This window comes from Meleagris gallopavo, chromosome 2, assembly GCF_000146605.3.
Source record: "Meleagris gallopavo isolate NT-WF06-2002-E0010 breed Aviagen turkey brand Nicholas breeding stock chromosome 2, Turkey_5.1, whole genome shotgun sequence".
Lineage (NCBI taxonomy): Eukaryota > Metazoa > Chordata > Aves > Galliformes > Phasianidae > Meleagris > Meleagris gallopavo.
Window position 1 is genome coordinate 39288641 of NC_015012.2, and position 24852 is coordinate 39313492.

The following is a 24852-nucleotide window of genomic DNA, read 5'->3' on the forward strand; positions in this document are numbered from 1 at the left end:
TCTTATCTTGCTATACAGTACATAAGCAAATACTGTCATGGAGGTCATGTTCCTGCAAACATAGGTGTTAACACATCAAAATTTTAAAAAGCTTTCTTCTAGCCAATAGTAAGACTTTCCTGCTCTAACAACACATAAGCCTGAGAATTTTCCTGAACTGCCTAAGGTTTATGACTCACTGAAGGGTGATACTAACTCTCTCCACGAGACTGCAGCAGTATAAAACCAAGCCAATAACTACATTATTGCGCTAGAGCTTCAAAATAGTAACAGACATCTCTGAAATCCCATAATAATTAATTGCAGCTTTCCCTTTAGCTCAGGCAGTAAGCCTGGAGAAAGCCTTCAGCAGATATTTCAATCCTCACACAGAATAATGGGAACCATTTCCTCTCTCAGGAGCACACAGCATAACCTCCCTGCTACACAGCACAGAAAGGCTCAACGCTTCTGAGATATACTGGTGTCTCTCATCATGGATGACACCCTTAATCTATAGAATTTTTAAAAACCACCCAGGTACTATAGCAGTAGAAGCAATAAAAATTAAGCCCATCTGGATCAATGAAGTTTTTGCATGTAATTAAGTCTAAATCACAACAGGTGTTTGCTGCATGCACAGGAGACAAGGAGATAGGCTCCCCACCAGTCTTAAACAGCAACTGTATAGAAATGCAAGCACCTAAGCTAGCGTGGGCTGTGACTAAAGCAACAAGAGAAAGTGTGGCAGAGTGATCCAGGTTCATTCCCGAGGTCTCCAGGCCACAGAGAGCTTGCTTTGAAGCCTATTCAATCGTGCAAATGATACAATTTGCAAAAGTATCCAGGCCGAAGTCAGTTCAGGCAGAAGTACACATTTTTCAACCATATATCCTCATGCAACACTGGGTCATGGCAACTCAGGGGTCTGTTGGAACGAGGAGATGTGAGCTTGCTTAAGACCATGTGCTTGGTGTTACAGGACCCTGCAATGATTCTGTGTGCACCATGGACACCCAGCTGTCTGCTCCTGCAGCTTGAGTCCAAGTGCTCTGCGGTACAGAGCCAGCTGCTCCTGCTGGTTTTAGAAAGCACAACAGGGATTTTTAGGGTTCATATCCTCAAGGGAAACATGAGGCTTCAGGATATGCTGTGCTCCGTAGGGAACAACACTTTTGCTTTGAGGAGTGAAAAGGAATATGCACTATGAATGACTGTCACAGCAAATAACAGCAGCTGTCTGCTCAAAGAACAGAGAATTTGGGGCATTTCAGTGCAGGTTTCCAGTTCTATTCAGAGGCCAGAAAAAGAAATGTTTTGAATGTTCCTTGAAAAAGAAAACTAATCTATTCAGGTTTTAGATTTTGAAATAGATCAAAGTTCCCAGTCTTATTTTTTGAAGTTTTCTCATCTCTTGGTATCTCCAAAGACCTTAGAATTATATTCATTGATAGCCCTTTATCTTACTTGATGCGTATTCTGTCCTGTTGTGCAGTTAAGGCTACATAGCAGGCTCTCTAAAAAGAACACCGTGATTTTTGCAGGAATGCATGTGAGGCATAGGGAAAGCTAATGGTATTTATAGTTCCACAAAAGTTTTCATAGGATCGTAGGAACTAACAGATTATAGGATAATTCAGGTTGGAAGGCAACTCAGGAGGCCTCTAGTTCAAACCCCTACTGAAAGCAGAGTAAGCTCTGAGGGCAGACAGGACTGCTTTATCTTGTCTGGGATTGAAAACTTCCAAGGATGGAGACTGTAACTTCTCTCCAGGCAGCCTGCTTCACTGTCCTCAGAAAATCCTCAAATCTAATCTGAACTAATTATTTTGTTCCGCTTACGTCTCTTGTCTCTCATCTTTTTGCAATGAACTACTGAAAAACTGGCACCATCCTCCCGATAACCTCCCCAGGGTACAGGAAGGCTGCTTTTGGGTCCCTTCCAAAGCCTTCACTTCTCTGGGCTGAGCAAGCACAGTCCCCTACTTAGAGTGGAACATGTGGTCCAGCATTCATCAGCTTGGTGGCTGAGTCCAGACTTCTCTGTCTGCCTCTCTCCAAATGTACAGCCAATGCAGCAGGATCCCAACAGGTGCTGGCAACACATTTCTTGTTCTGCAGTACAGTCAGTACTCGACTTCTCCTCCAGAACTCCTACTGATTCTACCAGCACTTGGCATCTGATCTCTCATAGTTTATCACAGTCCTTCCACTTCAACAACACTATGAAACCTGTGAGTGAACACCCATGGTAATCACAAACAATCCCACATCCTTATTAAACAGACACACTCTCATATTCTCATTGTGACCTTCATTATGTAAAAAGTACAAGCAGTGGATTGGGGATGGGTGGCCTGGGAAGAATCTAGGAATGCTGTCCAGATGCGCAGGGATGGAGTCATGAAAGCTAAGATGCAAACGGAATCTGCTCCATGGGGCTAGATGACATGCATCCAAGGGTTCTGAAGGAACTCACTCGTGTGGTCACCAAAGCACTCTCCATCATATTTGCAAAATCATGGTGGTCAGGCAAAGTCCCTGGTGACTGGAAAAAGAGAAACATCACTCCCATTTTTAAGAAAAGGAGAAAGGATGACCTAGAGAACTATGGGCCAATTACACTCACCTCTGTGCCTGGAAAGATCATAAGTGAATCCTCCTAGAAGAGATGTTAAGGCACATGCAAGATGTGGAGAAGATCCGAGACAGCCAGCATGGCTTCACCAAAGGTAAATCATGCCTCACCAATCTGGTGGCCTTCTATGATGAAGTGATGGCACAGATGAACAAAGGGAAAGGCAACCGATGTCATCTACCTGCACTTCTCCAAGGCCTTTGACATGGTCCCGCCCCATCACATCTTCTTCTCTAAATTGTAGAGATATATGAATTTGAAGCCTGGGCTGCCAGATGGATAAAGAATTGGTTGGACTGTTACAGCCAGAAGGTTGTCAATAGCTCTATGTCCAAGCGGAGGCCAGTCAAAAGAGGTGTCTCCCAAGGGTCCATCTTGGGACTAATGCTCTGCAACATCTTTATCAGTGACACAGACAGAGGGATTGAGTGTACTCTCAGCAAATTTGCTGCTGACACTAAGGTGAGTGGTGCAGTTGGCACAATAGAAGGGAGGGACAGCAGACAGTGGGACCTGGACACACTTGAAAAGTGGGCACATGAGAATCTAATCAAATTTAACAAAGCAAGTGCAAGGTGCTGCATTTGGGTTGAAGCAATACCAGTTGCAAGTACAGACTGGGAGAAGAACTCAGAGAGAGCAACCCTGCGGAGAAAGACTTGGGGGTCCCCACAGATGAAAAGCCAGGCATGAGCCAGCAGTGTATGCTTGCAGCCCAGAAGGCCAACTGTATCCAGGGCTGCATCAAAAGACAGGACCAAAAGGGCAAGGGAGGGGATTTTCCACTTCTACTCTGCCCTTGTGAAGCCCCATTTGGAGAACTATGTCCAGGCCTGGGGCCCCCAGCAGGGGAAGGATGAAGAATTGTTGGAGTGGGTCAGAGGAGGGCCATGAAGATGATCAAAGGGCAGGAGAACTTCTCCTATGAAGAAAGGTTAAGGGGGTTGGGCTTGTTTAGCTTGGAGAAGGCTATGGGCAGATCTCATTGTAGCCTTCCAGTACTCGAAGGGAGCTTACAAGCAGGAGAAGGACCAACTTTTTACATGATCTGATAGTGATAGGACAATGGGGAATGGCTTTAAACTAAAATAGGGGAGATTCAGGTTAGATGTTAGAAATAAGTGTTTTACTCAGAGGGTGGTGAGGCACTGGAATTATAGATATCCCTTCTCTGGAGGCATTCAAGGCCAGGTTGGATGGGTCCCTGGGCAGCCTGATCCAATGGTTGGCAACCCTGCCCAAGGCAGGTGGTTTGGAACTAGATGATCTTTAAGGTCCCCTCCAACCTAAGCCATTCTATGATGCATGATATAGGAATTCCAAATTATTTTTCAGAGCCAGTAAGGGAAGTGATAGAGTGTACCAGATCAGAAATTTAATTTTGCAAGCAGCTGTCAAACATTGTAAAAGTCTCAGGAAGCAATATAACAAATCATGAGTCAAACTGAGATCAAAATAGTAATAGAATATTGGATCAGATAGTAAGTCCAAATTGCATGTGGTAAAAACATTATTACTGAATGTTCTACTGCTAGAAATCGTTAATTAGAATTATCTGTTCAGTGTAAAGCCCACGAGTAATTTACCTCTGTAAACAATGTGAATTATCTGTAAATAGATAACATACAACTGGTTTTACCTGTTTCACTGGGGTTATGAACTAACAGGGTGATGCCATATTTGTTTTTTTCCTTTCCCAGCTGAGCAGAAACAGTGCGACTCTTTGTCTGTCACACTTCATGCTTAAACTGACACATTTCATGTGCAATGAGTATGTGGGATATCCTGTACTTTTTCTGACCAGTCACTTTCCATTCTAGCTTTGTTAGCCTTAAAAATGTAATGGTTATAACCGGTCATTTTCTACAGAACAGAAGAGTAATTCCAATGCACCATAAATACGCTCAACTTTTTCCCATACGGCTGTTTACAGCATTTGGAAAATTAACAACTTCTTTTGTGATAATACACTGATATTCTACTCACATTCTGTGAGCTCCCAGTTTACCTAAAACAGCTTAGGAGCTAAATTCTGCACCTGAAACAGCCCTCAGTGTCAGTGCATTTTGAAGTACGGGACTGAGGGGCTCAACTACAGCACTGGTATAGCTGACTGGTTTGCTTGTTTCAGATGCAAATCAAAATATTTGTCTCAATCCTGAGCTGTTTCCCTTTGCTTTGGAGCATGTCACATTACTATAATGGTAGAGGTGGGTTTAAGCTTCTGCAATGGAAAACATGCCAAAAGCAAAAATCAGTCATCAGCCATGAGTTGAAAAGGGGAACAGCCCTGAGCCTCCTATAGTGTATACTTTCAAGTGCTTCATGTACCACAACGCTGCGCTGACTGAACAACTAGCTGAGAATTATACTGAAATGACTTTTATCTGATTGCCAGAGTGCAAGAGCCTATAATTCAAGGGGAATCACAAGTCTTTAGCATCTCCAAAAGCAAGGTAGCATGCAGCTATTTCACATAAGGTGAAGAGGCATTTGACAGAAAGGATGTCTCGAGGTTACTCTCTGCACTAGCAAGATACTGGCTGGAGGAGCCACGCTGGTGTAACAGAGGGCATTCTCCTGGCAAATGCAGAGTTCATTATGCTTTCCAAATACCAACTTTTCTACCAAGGCTTATTTGTACTAGCAAAAAGCTGAACTATGCTAGGGCTTTTGCAACAACATAAAATTATCACCCCAAGAAGTCACATCTAACTGATAATAAACTAGCAAGGACTTCTAAAGACACATTTTTAAGGATTCATTGCATCCCTAGTCTTTTAGCAACAGGAACAAAAAAATCACAGGCAAATAGGGAAATGCCTTGAAAAATCCCCTAGGTCATACAGAAGATCAGACCTCACATTTCTAACAAAGTCCAAAAGCCAGGGCTTTAAATACCCTCATTTTAGCTTGGAAGATTTGAAGATCATAGATGGAACTTAAAAAGCACTCTTCATAGTACCTTTCCATAAATGAAATCTCTTCTGAGGGATGACTAACTTAGCCATACACAGAATTGAGATCTCACTGAAGCCTTTTAGGAGGTTCTTTTTAATTCAGTGGCAGGAGGCCCCTAGGCCTGTTATCATTAAAACCCAGTGAATCACTCAATACACACCTTGCTTCTCAAATTCTTCAAAGAGATTGAGGCTGGTAATGCTTGGGCCAGTGAAGATAATGTAGTTCTTCCCAGAGGCATTCTGACAAAGGCTTTTGGCCACCATACTGTGCAGCTGTGGCTTGTTCTTCAAAGCATCCAGCCCGTCAGCACCACTGCCTTCTTTGAGATGGACGTAAATCTTAAAGGAGTAACAGAGAGAAAAGACAACAGATTATAATGAATCCAGAGGCAGAGGAAGCAGATGCAATGGCTAGTGCATCTGCTCAAAGGGAGACAATGTGAAGATCAAGGCAGCAGAAACGCTTAATAATCTGCAGATATCTAAAGCACAAGTGTTCCAGTCTTTGGACTTAGTTGAGCCACATTGACTGAAGAGGAACTGTCTTGGGTCATGTACAAAATATATAATATAATTAATGTATATAAATAACAAAATTTTTATTTTTTTATTTTTTATTAAAATATTAATAAAGCGGACAATAAAAAAATAAAACTAGCAGTCTGGGCACAAATGAAGGCTCCTTTGAGGAGCTGTTATTTTAAAACTACCTCAGGTTAGCTTTTGTAGCTACCAATAGACATAGCGTCCATTTTAGGGCTTCCTGAGGTTCCTGTCACTGTTGTGCAGTTGGAAGACTGTTTGCTTGGCAGGAAAAAAATCTCAAGTCATAGAAAAGATTACGTGTTCTACTGAGTCTGTATAGGCTTTATTGATGCCAGCAAAAGGAGAGCACAGAAACTTCAGTTCCAAAGAGGCTTTACAAGATGACCAAAAGGAAATGGCCCATGAGCTTCCCTGCATTAATGTTCTGATTTATTTCTGTTAGCAGCAGTCACTTAAGCTGCAATACCAGTGTCTGTGCACCCCCATTAAATGTGAGGAGCCAGCAATATACATACTTAACCAGCCAGAACATCCTAATCAAACTCTCCAGGCTCAGCACTAAATCTGAGATCCTTTTAGATCAGGATTTGGAGACAACCCACCAAAACAGACTGAACCAGGAAGCAGAGTACAGTGCAATACGCTGCTTTTAATAATGAAATGCCTGGCTCATTTGCAGCAGGCTGCAGTCGTTTTAGCATGTGTTCTGCTGCTGTGCAACTCACATGGCTACGCATTTCAAGAGAGTTGCCACCATCACCTGCAGGTGGGCATACATGTTAGAGAGCAGGAACATTTATCCCTCAGTAATGTGAACAAAGCATAATTAACTGAACACAGCACAGTTAGCATACTCACACCAACCGAAAGAGCACTGAAATAAAGCTCTTCTTTCATTCCTATAAATGACCCCTCTAGAAGAGGAGACTTCTGCACTGCTACGTGCTTTCTGCCTCTACATGACCTTTCTTTTGTACAGAAGCCTTCTCTGGAAGTATTTCACAAGTGTAACTTTCACTAAAGTTCACCATCCATCAAAATGAACGAGGTGTCTGACCCTTATCTTGTTGTAAAACTCAAGAGAAATAACTTGCTGGAAAGATGCAGACTCTGTATTCAGTCATTCAAACAGCACCAAGCTACTTTCAAAGATTTAAATAAACACAAATGCTTATTTTCTGAAAAAGCTGTCCAGGTAGGTACGTCTATGTGACTTTGGCTCTGAAACATTCATAGAATCACAGAATGGCTTGGGTTGGAAGGGACCCCAAGGACCATCCAGTTCCAAACCCCTGACACAGGCAGGGTCACTAACCTCCATATCTGGTACTAGACCAGGCTGCCCAGGGCCCCTCCAACCTAGCTTAAACAATTTCAGGAATAGGGCCTATCTGGGCAGCCTGTTGCAGTTCCTCACCACTCTCTGTGAAGAACTTCCCCCTGAAATCTTTTAGGAATTCCAGAACTTCCCCTCTTCAAATCTTTTAGAAATTTGGGCTGGACTCAATGATCTCTGGAGGTCCTTTCCAGCCTCTGCAATTCTGTGATTCTGTGAATTTCAGAAAATTTCAGGAATTTCAGCTTTTCTCTGAAGCTGAAACTTTCTCAGTATTCAAGTGTAGGGAAAGGGAATTGTGCCTTGTTTGTTGGAGTGATGTATCCAAAATGAGTGTTTGCTAAACTTGCTTGAGAACTCGCCATCCAGAATACACAATGTTGCCTTCCTAAATATTTATCTTACCAACACACTCCTTCATAAAAGAAACTTCTTTACAGCGCTCAGAGAATAAAAATTCTTGTATGTTTGCAATAGTGCTCTCTGTAATTTTTTATTATCTCGATGATCTAAGAGAGGGACAAAATTAAATTAAACAGCTTCTCCCTACTTTAGATGTTGCATCTCCCAGCACTAGTATTCCAGACATATTAATGTAATATTCCCTAGCTATTCATTCTCTGACCATCCTCCATTGACTTCTGAAAGCTGTCAAATTTGTGCTTTCTTCAATGCTAAGCTTAGGACTAGTTAATTACAATAAGTTATTTAGATTATGAAATAGAACTCAAAAGCGCAGCTTAACAGTGGAACACATACAAAGGGCAGATTGTTCCAGATTTACAGCAAAGGTTGTGCATGGTATCAAGGTTTATTGGTATCAAAATTAAGATTAGGTTAGTAGTGTGCCAGCAGAGAGACCACACAAATAGCCCTTAAAAATCTACAGACAAAGAGGTGAAGAGGACACACAAAAGTTGCAAACAGACTAGTTCTGACCTTGGGTTAGCAGCTGAGCTGAAAACAAAGAAGGCATTTCTAAGCCTAGGAAAATGCTCTGCATTTTCCCTGTCCTACTGCAGTAAAACCAAACCACCCAAGAGACTCTGCAACTCCATCCTCACTTTGTGTTCCCTGCAGAAGCCCATGCCAAGGGATGAAAAAGTCTGCTGGCACTGGTGGGTGCCCCAACTGCTCCCTTACTATGGGCTGGTTTGGGTCTGAAAGCAGCTTCTCTGAAGAGCATGTCCCCACTTACTATTTTCATACCCGGATGCTACATATTCCATATGTTCTGTAAGCAGAACTAACATCTGGCACCTTTCCTTTGGGCTCCCCTCTGACTCGAGGGTCCTTGTTATGATCTCATGGTGATTCTCTTTCCCTTTCACTCTGTTTACCTCCCCATGTCCTTTTCCCAAACATCCACATCTAGTGCTGAACATTCCCTCCCCCTCCAATGTTAAAATACATACTCCTTTTTTCTCCTTGGGCACTTCCTTGCATACACAAGCACAGCCTTTGTTCTAGGCACAGTTTTTCTTGCTTTGGAGAATCATCATTCAAAGCTTTGCTGTGTTTAGCTCTACTGGGAGGATGGGTGACAGCAGCATAATGTTGGAAGGCATTAAGGCTGCTGTGAAACTGTGGCTGGGTACAGACAGCTGGCAAAAGCATAGCTTCAAATATCCTTCCAAGTACCTAGGATTCCATATGGCCTTTATTTTTCTTCTCATCTTTCCATCCAGCTTACTTCATTCTACCTCAAATCATACTGACCCTCACCACTGAAGTCCACAGCATTCTCCTCACCTTCTATAATTAATTACTTGAGTTATTTAACATTTGGGAGTATGCAGACAAAGCACAGAATTGCCAGAAACTGACTGTAAGACCTTCACAGGCACAGTCAGAATCTGCTGCCCCAAAAATATTTGTTAAACCATTCACCAGAGCTGCCTTGGGACAGCATCAGAGCTTTGTGCCCCCTTGATATGCTTTAACAGGAAAGCATCGTCAGAAGTACAGGCTTGACAACTGCTGCTGGACAACAGATGGAGATGTTGGCCGTAACACCCTTTGCTTCTGCAGGTGACAGTCAAAAAATCTCTCAAATGTCAGCAGAAATCTCATTTACTGTGTAGCTCTTTCTAGATGATAGTGATCCAATCAGTCTACAACAGCAAATGGGATAATTTCTGCAGATGTAACATCATTTCTCTTAAGAACAAATACAGGCTGAAGTTCTTTATCCTGCAGTCTTAGAACAGAAAAGGAGCTTTCTCTAGCCATCCTTCAGTTCTCTTTATTGGAACAGTTACACTTTAAGTTCTGCCATCATTTTATCTAGGGTAGCTCTGCTGCACCAGATACTTCTTAATCCAACATGTCTTAATTCAACATGTCTTAATCCACTTGCACAATACCAGCTCTGCCTTCTCACACCCTTTTACTCATCCCTCAAAACCTCCTCTCTCCTGCCTTTAGTCTCCATGCACCATCCTGACAGTCCTAAATGCCTGACAATAAGAACAGACCTTCACAGCCACTGGCTCATCTTCCCATCCACTACAACTTCTTTTGTATCACAGAGGCAAAAGTAGCTATCACTTAATATACTTCAATGACAGAGTGACAAGGCATTGATTAAGACTGTGCTTAGCTCTTACAAAACAAGAAAAACACTGCAAACTGTTTTGGAAAGTCCGTTTATCTACACAAAGGCAGACAGAGAAGACATGACACTTCTGAGCAGGAGATTCCACATGTTGTCAGAAAAGAGGCAAATCAATCACCTGTCATTCAGAAACATAAAATGTTTGGCTACAGAAGAAGGTTGCTACAAAAAGCAATACCAGAGAATGGAAGATTTCAGAGCAGACATCTATGCTACAAGCCACCAAGACTCTTTTTGTTTTGTGTTGGCAATTTTCTCTATGGAAAAGTCATGAAGAAGGCTCATAAGGTCTTGCTAGAAACAAAGTAAAAATGGATCAGTTAGAGACAAAATCTTCCACTTGGTTGTACACTTGAAAGTGCCCTAGAAACCAAAATGTTCTGTTAATATTCATAGTTCGGATTGCAGATTGAAAGCATTTGTATCCCAAGTACTTTGCATCCATATATAACTAAAGCACCTCAGGGTACAATTCTCAAATGAAAAAGGTGACATTTGGAAGAAAAGGGGGGTGAATAGTAATAAGCAGGAGGAAGATTTTGAAGGCTACATTATCTAATAAAGGGTAGATAGTAAACAACGACAAAACAGGAACCAGGTTTACAGATAACACTTATAAATGCAAGAGAATGAATGCTACTGTTATTCTCATTGGATCCTGAATTGCTATTGAAAAGTTAGCTTCATTTTTCTGCAGTTTTTCCCAGCCAAATACTCGCACTGGTCTCTAGATCCTGCCTCACCCTGCCTTCACATCTTACTCTAAACCCTACTTCAGCTGTTACTGTTTTCATCACTGCTGGGAGATCCTCCCCTCCAATCCTACCACAAACTCTCTACAGCCCATGTCCTTCCCTTCTTTAATGTCCTCTTATCAGCCAGCTGTTAGGTCTAGTTCTTCCTCAGCAGCTGTTTGTTGCTGGTGTACTTACGGTGCTCTTACTGACACTGGATCTTTCCAATGGTTTTAACCTCTTCTCAGTCTCTTCCTACTTGTCAAAGGCTATTTCAGATACTTTCAGGGGACATGAACTGTTCCCAGATAGATTTTTAGGTAGCCCCAGAAGCTCTTTCCTTGACCCCCTCTTCCTCTGCCTTCTATTTTGAATGACTTCAGAGGGCATCGACATACAGATCCAGCTAACAACTCTGTGGATTGTCAAATCTTTGTTTTGCCTATGTACATTCATCAAAGTTTCTAACAAGATCTTGGTAATACTGCAGAGAGATGCTGGTAAAGTTGATACTGAAGGTCCAATATAGCTAAAAATAAAGCTTAAGTTTTCCTCCCTGACATCCTTCCTCCAAGTAATTTGTTCACCACTGAGAACACCAAAGTATTTATCTGTATGGTGAATGTACAATCTGTAGATCACCAAATGTAGATGTCTCTCTGTACCTTCTCCCAGGCCAGCCACATTTAACACAGATTCATTATCCACAAAACATCTATGAGAAATCCTTTCCCAGTTTTTCAAATACCTAAGAACTTGTGGGCTCTCATCTCAAATACCACAATCATTGTTCTTTCCCTTGGTCCTGGCTCACGCGCATCTTGAGTTCCAGGCAGTGTATCTGGTTAATCATAGAATGGCTTGGTTGGAAGGGACATCAAGGATGATCAAGTTCCAACCCCCTGCCACAGGCAGGGTTGCCAGCCACTAGATCAAGTACTAGATCAGATTGCCCAGGGGCCCATCTAGTCTGGACTAATAATCCTTTGCTCTGACCATCTCAACATTCTGCCAGCTTCCTCTTGTTTACAGCATCAAATAGAAGAGGGCCTGGAAAATGGATACAAGCCTTTCTAGTTTAGCATTCCCCACTGAGTTCTTCCTATATTTTTTCAATATACTGATTCCTGCCTATGTTTCCTTGAGAAGCCAGACTTCCAACTACTGTTGCCAAACAAGGCCATTTTTGCTCCTTTCCATGCTGGTCTTCTCCTTTTTAGTATGAAAATCTGCTAATCTCCACAAACTCTTTCCTCCTTCAACATTTTCCTTAAAAACAATGAACCCTCCTTCCCTCCCAATAAATTTCTACTCTGTGCATTTGTGTGGCTACCTTCTTACCTATAGCCATTTCATTGGGCTGTTAGCCAAGTCCACGACTGGGCCCTCACTATGTTGCCACACAGTGACACAATTTTTAGCTCAGTTTTCCTGAGAAAATTAGTGTTGAGCTTTAAGAAAGTGTACAAGCAAAGTTATGTAAGTGAGAATGTATTTAAGTGGTGAAAGATAAGTAAAAACCATCTAACATCTTGTAACTGTTAAGGGGATAATATTTAGTAGCTCAAGGAGAAAATACTTACATAAAAAGCATGAAATCTTAAGAAAAAAACAGAGGATGGCAATTCAGTCCCACTAAGGACCTAACTCATTTCCAAGAAGCAACAATGCTGATGGCTGTGGACTCACTGGGAGATGTCTGTTGCTGCCAAGCAGCATGCTAGCCCTAGCATACCGTACTAGCTGCCTACAGCCTGTATTAGCCAGCAAATAACATTTGCACGTATCCAGCCTGCAGACTCTGGGCAACTGAAAAGCATCCAAGCAAAACTGATGAGCTGATGGCAGCTTACACTTCCATCTCATGCTTAGATATTGAACTTGCCAGGGGAAAGATTATCTTCTTGTTCTGCCTACAGCACATAGCACATGGGGTAGGATGTGTGAGGGAAGTTCCTGTGGCAATACTATTAATTGAGGGAGTGAAGCAGACCCATAGCTTTTTAGGCAGAGAGTGAGTGAGAACAGCTGCAAAAAGGGGACTATAGCACTAATCTGTGAGTTGTGAACAGCATCATTAAATCCCCATGCACTACAGACTGGAACTAAATAATAACATTCCCTCCTAGCTGACAACTGACACTGAGACCATGGGCCAACTCTGAGAGGAATCTCTGCATTAGGTCACATTTAAATGTTTGTTTTTCCCTTTAATAGGGAAAGAAAGTAAGAAAGACAGTAAGCTTTTGAACCCTAGACAAACAAATGGGGCTGGCCCACCACACATCTGCAAAACTACCTTCCTGCATAACACTGGAGAGTAAGAAGATTAGAGACTTTTAATTGAGATCTGAAATTCTCAGATGCTGACAACACAAAATCACATGCATTAAAAAGACAGAGCCTAGTGGGAGCCAAAGGGAGAAAGCAGATAGGATTTTCCAGCCAAGAGTGACTGGCAAATGAAGGTGATCAGATTTCCTGGGACTCCCTCCCAGACAAAACCTGACCTTGAGAACCTGACCTTGAGAACTTGTTCAAAACAGCCGCTACATCTGTGCATTTCAGATGTAACTATTTCAGCGACAGAAAAATTATCAGGGTGCTGTTTAAAGAAACCCCTTGGCTCAGGCTAATCTCAAAACAGAACTTAAATAGGCTGAAACACCAACATTTCTGAGCAGCTTTGCTAACAAATGCACAGATGGCTAATGCTCCCACAATTCTGACCCTGAGAACCACGTTAATCCCAGGCATGTTTACTCTTTGCTTTTCCCTTTCTAAAGGAAATGGGTAAAAACAGTTACAACTTAACAGAGACTGTATTCACTTACATGATGTATTGCAAAATCATTAACTGTTTGGGGGTATTTTCTCAGTTTCCCTAAATTCTGGGAGTTCTTAGCCTGTGAAATCAGCAGGGCTATGAAATACTCAAGCTAACTGCACCCACCCTGTTTGGCATCAGGAATGAACTACAGCATTTATTACAAAACTGCGATATTTGCATTGTTTTCATTTTTTTGCTGCAAGTGAATGATGCAATAAAGACATGCAATAAAGACATACTGAAGCAGAAAAAGCAGCAAAAGGCAACAGATATGACACTGCCTGAGTTAGGAGAGCCAAGGTTTATTCCCAGCCCTGCCACTGGTCTGTGGAGTGCCTTCAGGCAGCGCAGTGTAGCTCTTCAGGGCATTGTTGCTTACCTCTCAAGTGGGGACCACCTCAGTCTGGTGCACACTCATTAGATACCGCAATGTGGGAAGGCTTGAGCTCCAGAGATGCACACAATTCTTTTTCTGAGTCTGTTCTGACTCACCCCTTCTTTGGGATGAGCAGAGGAAGGTGGAAATTTAAGTTCAGTCTCAGTACAAGGTTCTAAAGAACTTCACAAATCTGACAGAGACACTTCACAACGATACTAGTGAAAATGAAACGCATTACTTCCAGAACTTTTTGCCATATAGACAGAAAATAGAACCAAGTGCAGAACTTGTAGAGTTGAGGCAGGATGGAATGCGGGAAGATTGTCCAGAATAGCCTCAGAGAACAAATTTCATCATAACGAACACAAAACATATACATATCCAAAAAGCTGTCTTTTCTCACCTTTTTTCTTAATTTCATAGTTTTCTAAGCAAGTAATTAGGTTGATGAGTTAATTCCATTACCACCTATCACAGAGATTAATATTGCCCAACCAAACTGTTATAGTACTCTCTACTGTCTATATATTGCCTTCATTTTGTTGATTGATGATGCTTTAGGCTGGGGACTGCCTTTTTCGGTTGTCCTTGTGCCATGGGTCTGTGGTACTGGAATAGGCTCTATCAGAATACTTTATCCTGCCTGGCTCTATGGTGTTCTGTGCAAGGCACCAGCTGTCAATGCTTTCTTCTCCATCTACAAGATCAGGAAATACTCTTGTTTGTTCCTTATGTGCTACACACAAGCAGGAATTGGATATTTGGAAAAATTTGTTCTCAGAAGGAGTGGTGGAACATTGAAACAGGCTGCCCAGGGAGTAGAGTGGACTCCACCTTCTCAGGAGTGGAGTGGACTCCTTCTCAGGTGGAGTCACCTTTCCTGGAGGTGCTCAAAAAACCTTGCGGATGTGGCACTGAGGGACATGGTTAGTGCACACAGTGAGGATGGGTTGACAGTTGGACTTAATCTTAGTGGTCTGTTCCAACCTTAATGATTCTGTGATTCGAGGAAAGAGAAAACATGATGTGTCAGCACAAAATAACTAACCCTGAATATTTAGGAACTCTCACCAGTGTTTTTTTTAATAAGCTCTATTTATATATATCTATAATATATATATAAAGAGAGATCTACTAATCATATTTACACATGACTTTTACAAGCAAGTGTTCCAGACTTCTTGAGAGAAAAAAATCTGACACATCTACAGCTTTGATTTAAAGACTTACTCAGCAAATACTCTAAAAAGGAAACACTCCTTAGCTACTGCAGATATTTAATTTGGAATTTGGAATAATTTGGAGATATTAAAATATTAGTTTGAAAGGAATCTTAGTGGTATGTAGGGAAAGGAAATGAGTGATTGTTCAATACATATGATTGTATTTGGATCTACCTGTATTGTCCTGAAAAACATAACACAAGTGCTAGTGCTACCAAGTGTAGCATTCTCAAGAGAGAATGAGTTGCATAAGTATATGTCATTCTTCAAAGCACTGATACCAATTTTATATTAAGGAAAACAATCTAACCCTTTACACAGTAGGAAAATCACATTGCTGGAAAACTAGATTTTCCTAAATGGAGGTTTTTATCATCAGACTAATCACTTAGGTTTAGAAGACCTTGGCCATTGCTTCCATCCCCAAGTCATACATCGTTCAGCTCCCTCTTTTGCCAGGACGTCCTCACCCTTTCACAGCTATGCATTTTTCAGACTTCAGCTAACTCAGTTAGCTTGATTTATAAAGTATTCAGTGTTATATTTTATCCTCTGATGTCACTCTGCAGAAAGGATGAGGGGAGAACTTCATCCAGAGTGTTAAAAAATCTGTACGTATTTCCAAGTAGGTGTAAATTCTTTGACAGCAGACAAGTGACAAACCAGTAGGTCCTTAAACACTGGATTATCTTCTTGATTAGATCAATTCTCTCAATATTTTAAACAAATAAAAAGCTCTTTTTAGCACAGCAAATAATCCAACCATCAAACAAATGCTCTAGGTGCCTTATGATCCTTTGTAATAGCAATATGTAACTGAACATAGTATTTCAAGCGTAGACTAGTCGAAGACCTTCCTCCTCCTCAGACTAGAAATGTCCATTTTAGAAGGAATGTTCATGTTCCTGTATATTCTTTTTCATACCTCTCTAAGGTCGCTCTCACCCAATCATTTTATCACTGTGATAATCACAGCCAAATCATGGAATGAAAATAGAAGGCTGTTAAGAAAATCCTAGGCGTCATTTGGATGCAAGTGAAGATAAAGTATCTATTTCATTAATGGAGCAAGAGGATTGAGGTGGTGCTGAGCATCTACTCTGTTTCCATGACATTTCATTAATTTACTCTCAAAGGACAGGAAGGGAGATGCAACGTAATTACAGCTCAGCATCTGAAACCTCCGGCATGTCTGAAGACTTACTTGTTCAGTGGTAGTTGGCTGTGGAAAACATGGCAAGAGAGATCAGCAAACCTTCTGCTCATTGTTCAGCACTGCATTCACCATTACACTTCAGAGTGATAAGCTGTGTCTGGGATAGGTGGAGTTCACCTTGGAGATAAAGGACACTACCTCTGTAGAGCAAATGTTTTTCAAAAAGACTTGAGTGTGGAAATTTCCAAGGATGCTTCACAGCATGAATCTATTTGTGTCGGACAAAACAAACTGCTTTAAAACTTGGACAGAAGATGTATGATCCTCATTTTTCCTCCTGCAGTGAAAAGCATTGCTGGAAGAGCAAACATCTGTTCCCAGACAGACTTCTCCTACACTGCTACTCAAATGTTGCAGTGATTCACAGGTCAATGTGAATGTTCAACTACAGCAAATCCACAAGCTCTACAGCACTACATGCATTCAAGTCTGAGCAGTCTGTGTGCAAGTTCTACTGGCACCTGAGCATAGCTGCTCTGAAGCATGCAGGACACCAAAAGCTCTTGGGAAAAAGAAATATCAGAAACTACCTGCCCCCTCACCTCTAGGTATCAAAATAAGTGGGCAGATTCTAACGAGTGCTCAAAAACACACCAGCAGATGAGGAATCTAAGAATTTGAGAAGTAGTCCCCAGTGCTTTGCAATGCTAAATACAAATCCCTTACTACATCTCCTACTGAAGCTCATATTTCATCTTGAGGTCATATGTGATTTAATTTCTTTGGTAGAGAAGTAGAGGTATAAAAAGAGATATAAAAGAAAATCCTGTTAATATGTTTCTCACAGAAAAATGGACATCTTTATACCATCCTGACTTAGTCTATTGGACACGGCTGGCTATCACAGACAGTATTATACTTTGAGAAAGAATCTGGTCCATTAAACAGGACAAGAGTCACAGTTCCTAGACCTTTCAATAAACTTAGGATGTACAGAAAGACCCTTTAGTTCTTTTTCAATTTGATTAGCTTAGGAATGGCAGCCAGTCAGATCATGTTACCGACAGGAATCCTCAGTTAAATCATCAAGCAATCAGAGCATTAGGAATTTGTCATCACCCTCCTTGGGATCAAGTATCTGAGAACTAGAATCTTTGCTGTACTCTGACTGTAGCCATGGCATGGTTATGGATAGAAGCACCTATTACCACTGGTCTTGCAGTGCATCTGAGGGCCAGCTAGGAACCAAATCAAAACATCTGAAGAAGTGAAACCCACCTGGCAGATGAAACCAGTGGATGAGCACTGCCGAACCCAGAGGCTGAATTTCCTTTTTTTCCTCTTGCGCAGCTCCCTCTCTGTGCACGTGGCAATGAAAACAGGATCCTCATCAATCAGGGGCTCATGCAGAACCTGCAATTAGACAGAAAAGAAGGTAAAAAAAGAAAACAGGACAGTTCATGATTACTGAAAAGAAATAGTGCTTTAAAGTCTTCCAAGGAATAACAATCTTTGCCTTATGCTTGTGCGCAACATTTCATACAAAGGAGAAAAGCTACTTTTTTTTCAGGGCTGCTACTCAACCAAAAAAAAAAACAACCAAAAACAAAGCCTGGACAAGCACACTTCTGTGCATGGCCAATCTACATACAGTTTTCAAGAACCATATGCAAGGATCAAAGCATGGCTCTCTGCTTCCCACCATGAGATACAGTTTAACATTCCTCCAAAATGTGTCCCTCTACCACTATAAGCTATATGCTCCAAAATGGGACCTCCAAAATGGGACAGCGATGAGGTTTGTTGGGGAATTGCATCATGCCTCTCCAAGCTTCCTCATCTGCTTCATTTTGTTTGGCAGAAAGTGTTCCACCCAAACACCCCCTACAATTTGTTGTAAGGTACTCTTCCTTCCTACAGCAAACAGAAAACACACACCAAAGAATGAGAGAAATGAAGAGAGAAAAAGGTATTTGCTGCCAGTTGTGGAGGTGGTGAAGAAATAGAAAACATTTTTCCTGGTGGCAGCAGCTTCAGGGAAGGCTCTCTTGCCTCAGGAACTGAAAAATTTGACAAAAGAAGATGGAAACATAAAAGACTACAGAGAGGAATAGAAAAAGACGAGATAGACTGGAGAAAGCAATGAAAAGCTATGAAAGCTAAGCAATTTTTTGCATTCTGCATCCTCTTGCTTATAGCTGCTTTACTACATTTCTGGCCATTAATTCTGTACCAAAGTGATTAGGTTTTATGTCACAGAGCCTACCTATGGAAAAGCACTGCTACTTCCTTGCAGCTTAAGGGTAGCTACACACATATTCCTGACTATGCAGTGTGTGGATTGCCTAGCAAGGCACTTCCGAGACATGCTCTCAAGCTGCTGAAAGGTCTCAACTGAGGAAAGAGGGTTTCTCCTGACCAAACTCGGACAATTGCATCTAAATCATAGCACTGGAGCTCCTGACGTAGTATCTTAGGGGAAAGCATCCCAGAAGAACATAATTTATACTCTCTCAAAGACTTATGTAAATAACTCAGATACATAATGCTCATCTTTGCGTTATGCCCAAAGGAGCCCACTTTTTTCCAGTAACCATCACCCCACAGAGATAGGGCTTGGATACAAACATCCACAAGGCAGAGGCTGTCACCCTTAGACAGACCCTTTCCACATGTGCACATCTGCATGCATCTGGTGGTGAAAATGAGCAGAATGCTGCATTAAATCCGGGAATTAAATCTGTGTAGAAGAAAAGTGGTAGGTAAGCAGTTAAGCACCACTGATGAGCAGCTGTTGCCCTTCTGAATGCAAGATGCTTGTTGAACATTACTCTGGCAGCCCAAAATAGGCATCTGAGCTCCCTCTGCGCAGCCGCAGCACACTTTCATTTATGTATACTCCACTTCTTAACGGCTCATAAAACATTCACAGGACCATCTGAAATCACTCTTATAAAATGTTCAAATCATACACCAAAATGCAGATGCAAGCAAGGAGTGTTGCAGACAAAGATATTTGTTCTTAAAGCTGCAGCTTCCCCATTACCTCACTGGAGCAAAATCCCATTCCTCTCTCAAGATCCACAAGAAATACTGCTCTTCTTTCCTGAATTCCACCTGGGATGTTTCACACTTTGATCTCAAGGAATTCTGACAGTGTTTTGCAAATGTTATCTATGTCCTTATTCCTTTTGTTTGGCTTTCTGTCTCTTCTGGGCAGATAGGAGGACTGCATACATTGGGATGGGGTTGGATACACTGGTAGAAATTTGTCAGCTTCTGGAAAGACCGTCTTACCAGCCAGGTGCATGGTTCAACTGCTGTAATATCTCTTTCTGTGGAATGATGAGCAGCAGAAAGAACAGACTGCTTCAAGGGTCATTTGTCATGCTGCATGACAGCATCAGTTCTCCTCACAGCATTCTACTGCATTCTGTTTACACCCTTTGCCCTTTTTTCTACCTTCCAGTGCCAAGTAAGATCTGTCAGCCGTAAACGTAGGAAGTAAGCCTGAATTCTGAAAACATCTCCTCATGCTTCCCTTATCCATTTCTATGCTCAGACCAGCCTTCCTCTAGTTCCCAGAGACTTCCCTCCTTTCTGTGACTCAATATTTTAAGACATTCCAATTTCTCCAGAAGATGAAAGCTCTACAGAAGTTCCCACTGAATATCTGGGAGAAGGGACAACAAATGGAAACAAGGTAGGGATTTGTTCTTTCTGAAACAAGGGAGTAAGGACAGGCAGGGAAATTGAAATGGCAATTTTGGAGCTTGTGCTTCTTCTTTCTTCCAGAGAGCGTGGGGAGACAAATGTTGCCACCCCAGCGTGCAAACACTGCTTCAGTAGCGGTAAAGGACTTTGCATGCAGAATGCTGTATGGGTCATGCCTGCTGCTGGGACAGCTGATCCTCACATCTCTTTCAAAGAGGTCAGTTCATTGCTTCTGGAATGCACTGGAATATTTTCCTTTTGAGAAAAGTTATTTCTGTTGCCCCTGGTCAACCCTATTAGTTTATCTTCCCTTCCCCAACTCAAACCATGTTTTTGCCAGATCTCCATGCAAAGTAATATTTCCCCCTTCCCCTTCTACGTTCTTGCTGTCTCTGCAATGCTCGCTTTTCCAAAAGCAGGCTTACTGCCCCCATAACATATTCTTTCCTGTTTCTCATCTCCCTAGATAAAATCTACTTTCAGGCTTAATTGGCTCCCACACACGTTCCTGGCAGCCTTTTCATCATCTTTGACTCACTCTCCAAGCTCTATCTTCTTCCTACTCTGACTTCTATTGATGCAAGATACCTTGTGGATTTCTTCACAGAAATTTCTCCCATTTTCTTCTCTCAAATCCTATTTTGTTAAGGAGCTTCTCATCTAGCTGTTTCACTCCCTCTCAGCTATCCATTGTTTATTATTCTGTTTATAGCCATCTTCATCACTGCCAGGTCCTCTTGCTAAGATTTCATTTTCCCTTCCATAAGTATATGCACTCCAAACGTTGGGAGTCCCATCTTAGTCTTGTCTCTCCAGTAATTTTACTCCATCTCACAAAATCTTTCTTTGCTGAACACAGCAGATAGTCACTGCCCAGAGGGTGTCTTCCTTCTCCATTTTAGATCACCTCTAAAGTTCCTTCCGCTCCGCAATGCTGCTCACCGCAGCCCAAATAGCCTGTAGTCAAAGTGCCACTAACTCTACTGTTGTCAGACTTGTTGGACTCTCACTGCCTTGGATGTGTCCTTTATAGGTTATCTTCCCTTATTTCTGTAGCCATCCCTACCAGAGGCTGTCTCTTCAGCCTGTCCCCTGGAATAACTGCCTCACCCTGCGTTGTCTCTGGCTTTTGGTAGGTACCATCCAACTGTGAACAGAATCCCCTGGGGAACTGCACCTGTGTATACAGATTTCTTCTGCATCAGTACCTTGCTTTTCTGCTTCTTTGCTCTAGAGCTCCTCCCATCTAAACTAAATCCTCTGCTAGCATCTGACATCTCTGCTTGGATATCTGTCAGTTCTAGTTTTGTTATGGTACATTTGAGATCATCTCTTTCCCCTTAAGATAACCCCTTGCTATCTCCTGTTTTTTTTTGGTCTTAGCAGCCATCGCCCCTCCCCTCCTCTCGCTGGCCTGTGCATGTGAATGCCAGTCTTTACTGCAGCTCCTTGCATGATGCTCTGAGTTAGGCAATGCCTCCATTTTTTTCCATGCTTTCTTAGTAAAAGTTCTGCAATACATAGTTTTTTCAACCCACCCACTCCATACAAGGTCAGAGCCATCCTGCAACAGTTTGGCCTCAACATAAGGCAATCCTGCTCTACTGATTCCTGCTGGGAAGCTAGGCCATCACACTAGGCAGTCCCTCTTCTCTGTATTTCTCTCTAATGGCTCTCTTTCTCCAGTATTACAGAAAGACTTATTCATTTTCCAAGTCCTGTTCAACCTTTCCATATTTTACTGATCTTCTTTGCCATTGTTTAAAGGTTAACTGCCACCTCCAGTGGAGTCATGATTTAAATCTCTTCTCAAGATTTTCTGCCTGTTTGCTCAGTCTTCAATTGACTTTCTTAAAATAACTAAACAAAAATCACTTCTTAAAGCACTCCACAGCCAGGAGGTCATTTAAAAATCACCAATTTCTGCTATCAAATCTCTAAATTCTGGCTTCACCAGAGAATCAACCAGCCAAGATCTATTTCAGAAGTTTAATATTCTAACTGTTACTTTGCCTGTTTTTGTCTTGCTCCATGTCTTGGCTGACATCATCTGAACACTTAGGATCTCTGTGCTATGCACACAGAACCCCTAGAAAAGAGCAGTGCTAGCCTACAACCAGGATTTTTACGCACAAACGATCTTCTCTATGGGGAATACTGAGACATGGACATGTCACTGCAGCCTTTCAGTACTTGAGGGGAGTTCACAAGCAGAATGGGAACTGATTTTTTACATGGTCTGACAGTGATAAGACAAGGGGGGATAGCTTTTAACTAAAAGACAGTAGATTTAGGTTGGCAGTTAGGAAGAAATTTTTTTACTCAAGTTGGTTGTGAGGCACTGGAACAGGTTGCCCTGTTATGAATACCCCTTCTCTGGGGGCATTGAAGGCAGAGTTGAATGGGGGCCTTTAAGGTCCCTTTCAATCTAAGCCATTCTATGATTCTATGACTTGAGCAAAATCTTTTAATTCAGAAATACCAGGTACCAAATAACATCTAATCACATGGACACAAAATAGCTACAAATTAATCATCCTATTTTAACTTCTTTATGTTTTCAGAGAAATTACTGTCTAATGCTGTGAGCTGCTTTGGAAGAACTATGATACCATGAAGAATGAAAATCAACAACCCCTTAGTAACTAGCCAAATCAGAGTGGCACTGCCTCTGGAGGTTAGAATTATGTCTATTTTTGCCAGGGAGCTTTTTACTGCCTGGAGTAAGGACTTTAGTCAGCTACACAAATGTGTTTAACTGCTCCCAGCTGGTTTCACCGGGTGGATGCAGAAATGTCTGGTTGCAAAATGCCAAGGAGAGGGATAAGGAGAGTGCACAGAGTTGTGCTCCTGACCTCTCCCATGCTGGTCAGGAGACAGCAATCTCGTCTAGCCACATCCTGCTGACAAGCGTATAAATACTCAGCAGGCACAGAAGGATTTTTAAGCAGTAATGTTATTTTTCCAAGCTCCTCTGCTTTCTGGAATTTAGTCTGTACCCTTGGTAGGTGAATACCCTTGAATTTGTTGCAGTATACTTTCTGAGCTCACTCAGGGCATCTTCTCTGTTCTCAGGCTTTCACTTGCAGGTAGTAGCCTAGCTACAAAGGTACAGGGACCCAAGCAGCAAGGAGATGATACTGATTCCAGGAACTGAACCCCTAATTTCACCTCTTGTAGTTCAGGTACAGGCAGCAGTGATTTTTACATGAATTGTCAAGGAGGGATAGGATACACAGATTATTCCCATCATTCTTATACAATCTAGGTCAGAACACTATTTCTTTTATTTCCAAAATTGAAGCTTGCACTGTTGATACACAGTTAGAATGTTCTGGACTTTCAGTGCCTTTGTAGGCTAGAAAGTAATTATTTTCCTCTGTTTGCTCAGTATATTTAGCAAAATAATTATAACTCACTAGATGTTTTTCTTTGTTTTGGCATATTGGCATAGATATTTCTCTCCTCTCAGTTCCCTTTCATAAAAAGCTCAGTGTCATTTTTGCATGCACATTTTTTTGGAGGGTTGGACGTAAGAAAAAACCCAACTAAATATTTTCTGATAGAAAATCCATTTTAAGAGTCTTTTCTAGCTCTCCAAAATGGGAAGATCAAAGCTACAGAAGAAATAACAAAGAAGGTGAATGCCACACTGCCTGCCTTGCACCAAGACTGCCAGCAACGTCCACAGGAGTGTGTTAAGCATGGCATTGTCCCAGCCCACATTGCCAGCAGAAGAAAGTCAGTAAAAAGACTACCCAGAAGCCCAAACAGCCTCAATGCATTCAACAGAATGGAGCAAGTCATTCCTCTGCTTGATGACACTTAGAAAACACTAGCCTAAAGCTTGAGCATTGACTGCAGCCCTGGCACAAACCAACTGGATACCAAAAGTCTCATGTTTAAAACACAGGTGCCCCTTAAGCTACAGATGGATTTTGAACTTAGGATTTCATGTATTACTGACTACAGAAATCCGGGCACCTCTTGTTGAAATGCTTTCAGAGGCAGCACATCCAAAAGCCCATCTGCATGGCCCTTCCCCTTTTGTTTTCCCTTTGTTCTTGTGAAGCTGAATTATTTCAAACCTCAGTGGGTCTGTCATTCTGGGATTGATGGTTATTGCTGTCTGCTAATCTGTACTCAGGATCTAATTTCCAGAGCCTTTCCTGCAGTTTTGAGCAGATGGGGTCCGCATCTCTTGAGACAGGGAGTGTGCAGCTCTTCTTGATTACATCCCAAAGGGCATCGGGAGCAAGGCTCCCCTGGAAAGGAGGCCTGGAACATCCCCCAGTAGGCTACTGAAGCTACGCCAGACTATTTTTAACAACAAATTCAAAACCTTTTCGTTCTCTGAGTTATTTTTGAAGTGGTATTTTAGTGCTTTTTGTTCCGCTCAATACCACTGACACATGTTGTATAGAAATCACTGACGTAAATACTGAAATGGGGCACAGAAGTGGAAGGGAAAGGAGAGAATTGGATTATCGCTTTTTCTTCCTTTTTTTTTTTTTTCTTAAAGTAGCATCTCCATATACAAGCTCCTAATACAAGCACATATTTTGCTTGTGGAAATTTAGAGATTTTATCACTGCAAATGCAACTTATCAATTCAAGTTCTCAAACCTTGTTTGGGAGAGGGGAAGGGAGAAAGGATATACATGCAAATCAAATTTTATTCTTTAATGGATTTGCACTCTCACCATGTCCCACAGCACCATTATAAGCATTTACAAT

The 24852-nt window shown here is 41.8% G+C and overlaps 1 protein-coding gene across 1 annotated transcript in view; it reads right to left on the reverse strand.

Annotated features, from left to right (window-relative positions):
• PGBD5 (piggyBac transposable element derived 5) overlaps positions 1-24852 on the reverse strand; it is a 38778-nt gene that overhangs the window by 12279 nt on the left and 1647 nt on the right. The window contains exons 2-3 of the mRNA XM_010707022.3: positions 17680-17814; positions 5739-5919 (exon numbers count right to left, since the gene is read on the reverse strand). Coding sequence (XP_010705324.1) covers positions 5739-5919; positions 17680-17814 — 316 coding nt within the window. The remainder of the gene's footprint in view (positions 1-5738; positions 5920-17679; positions 17815-24852) is intronic.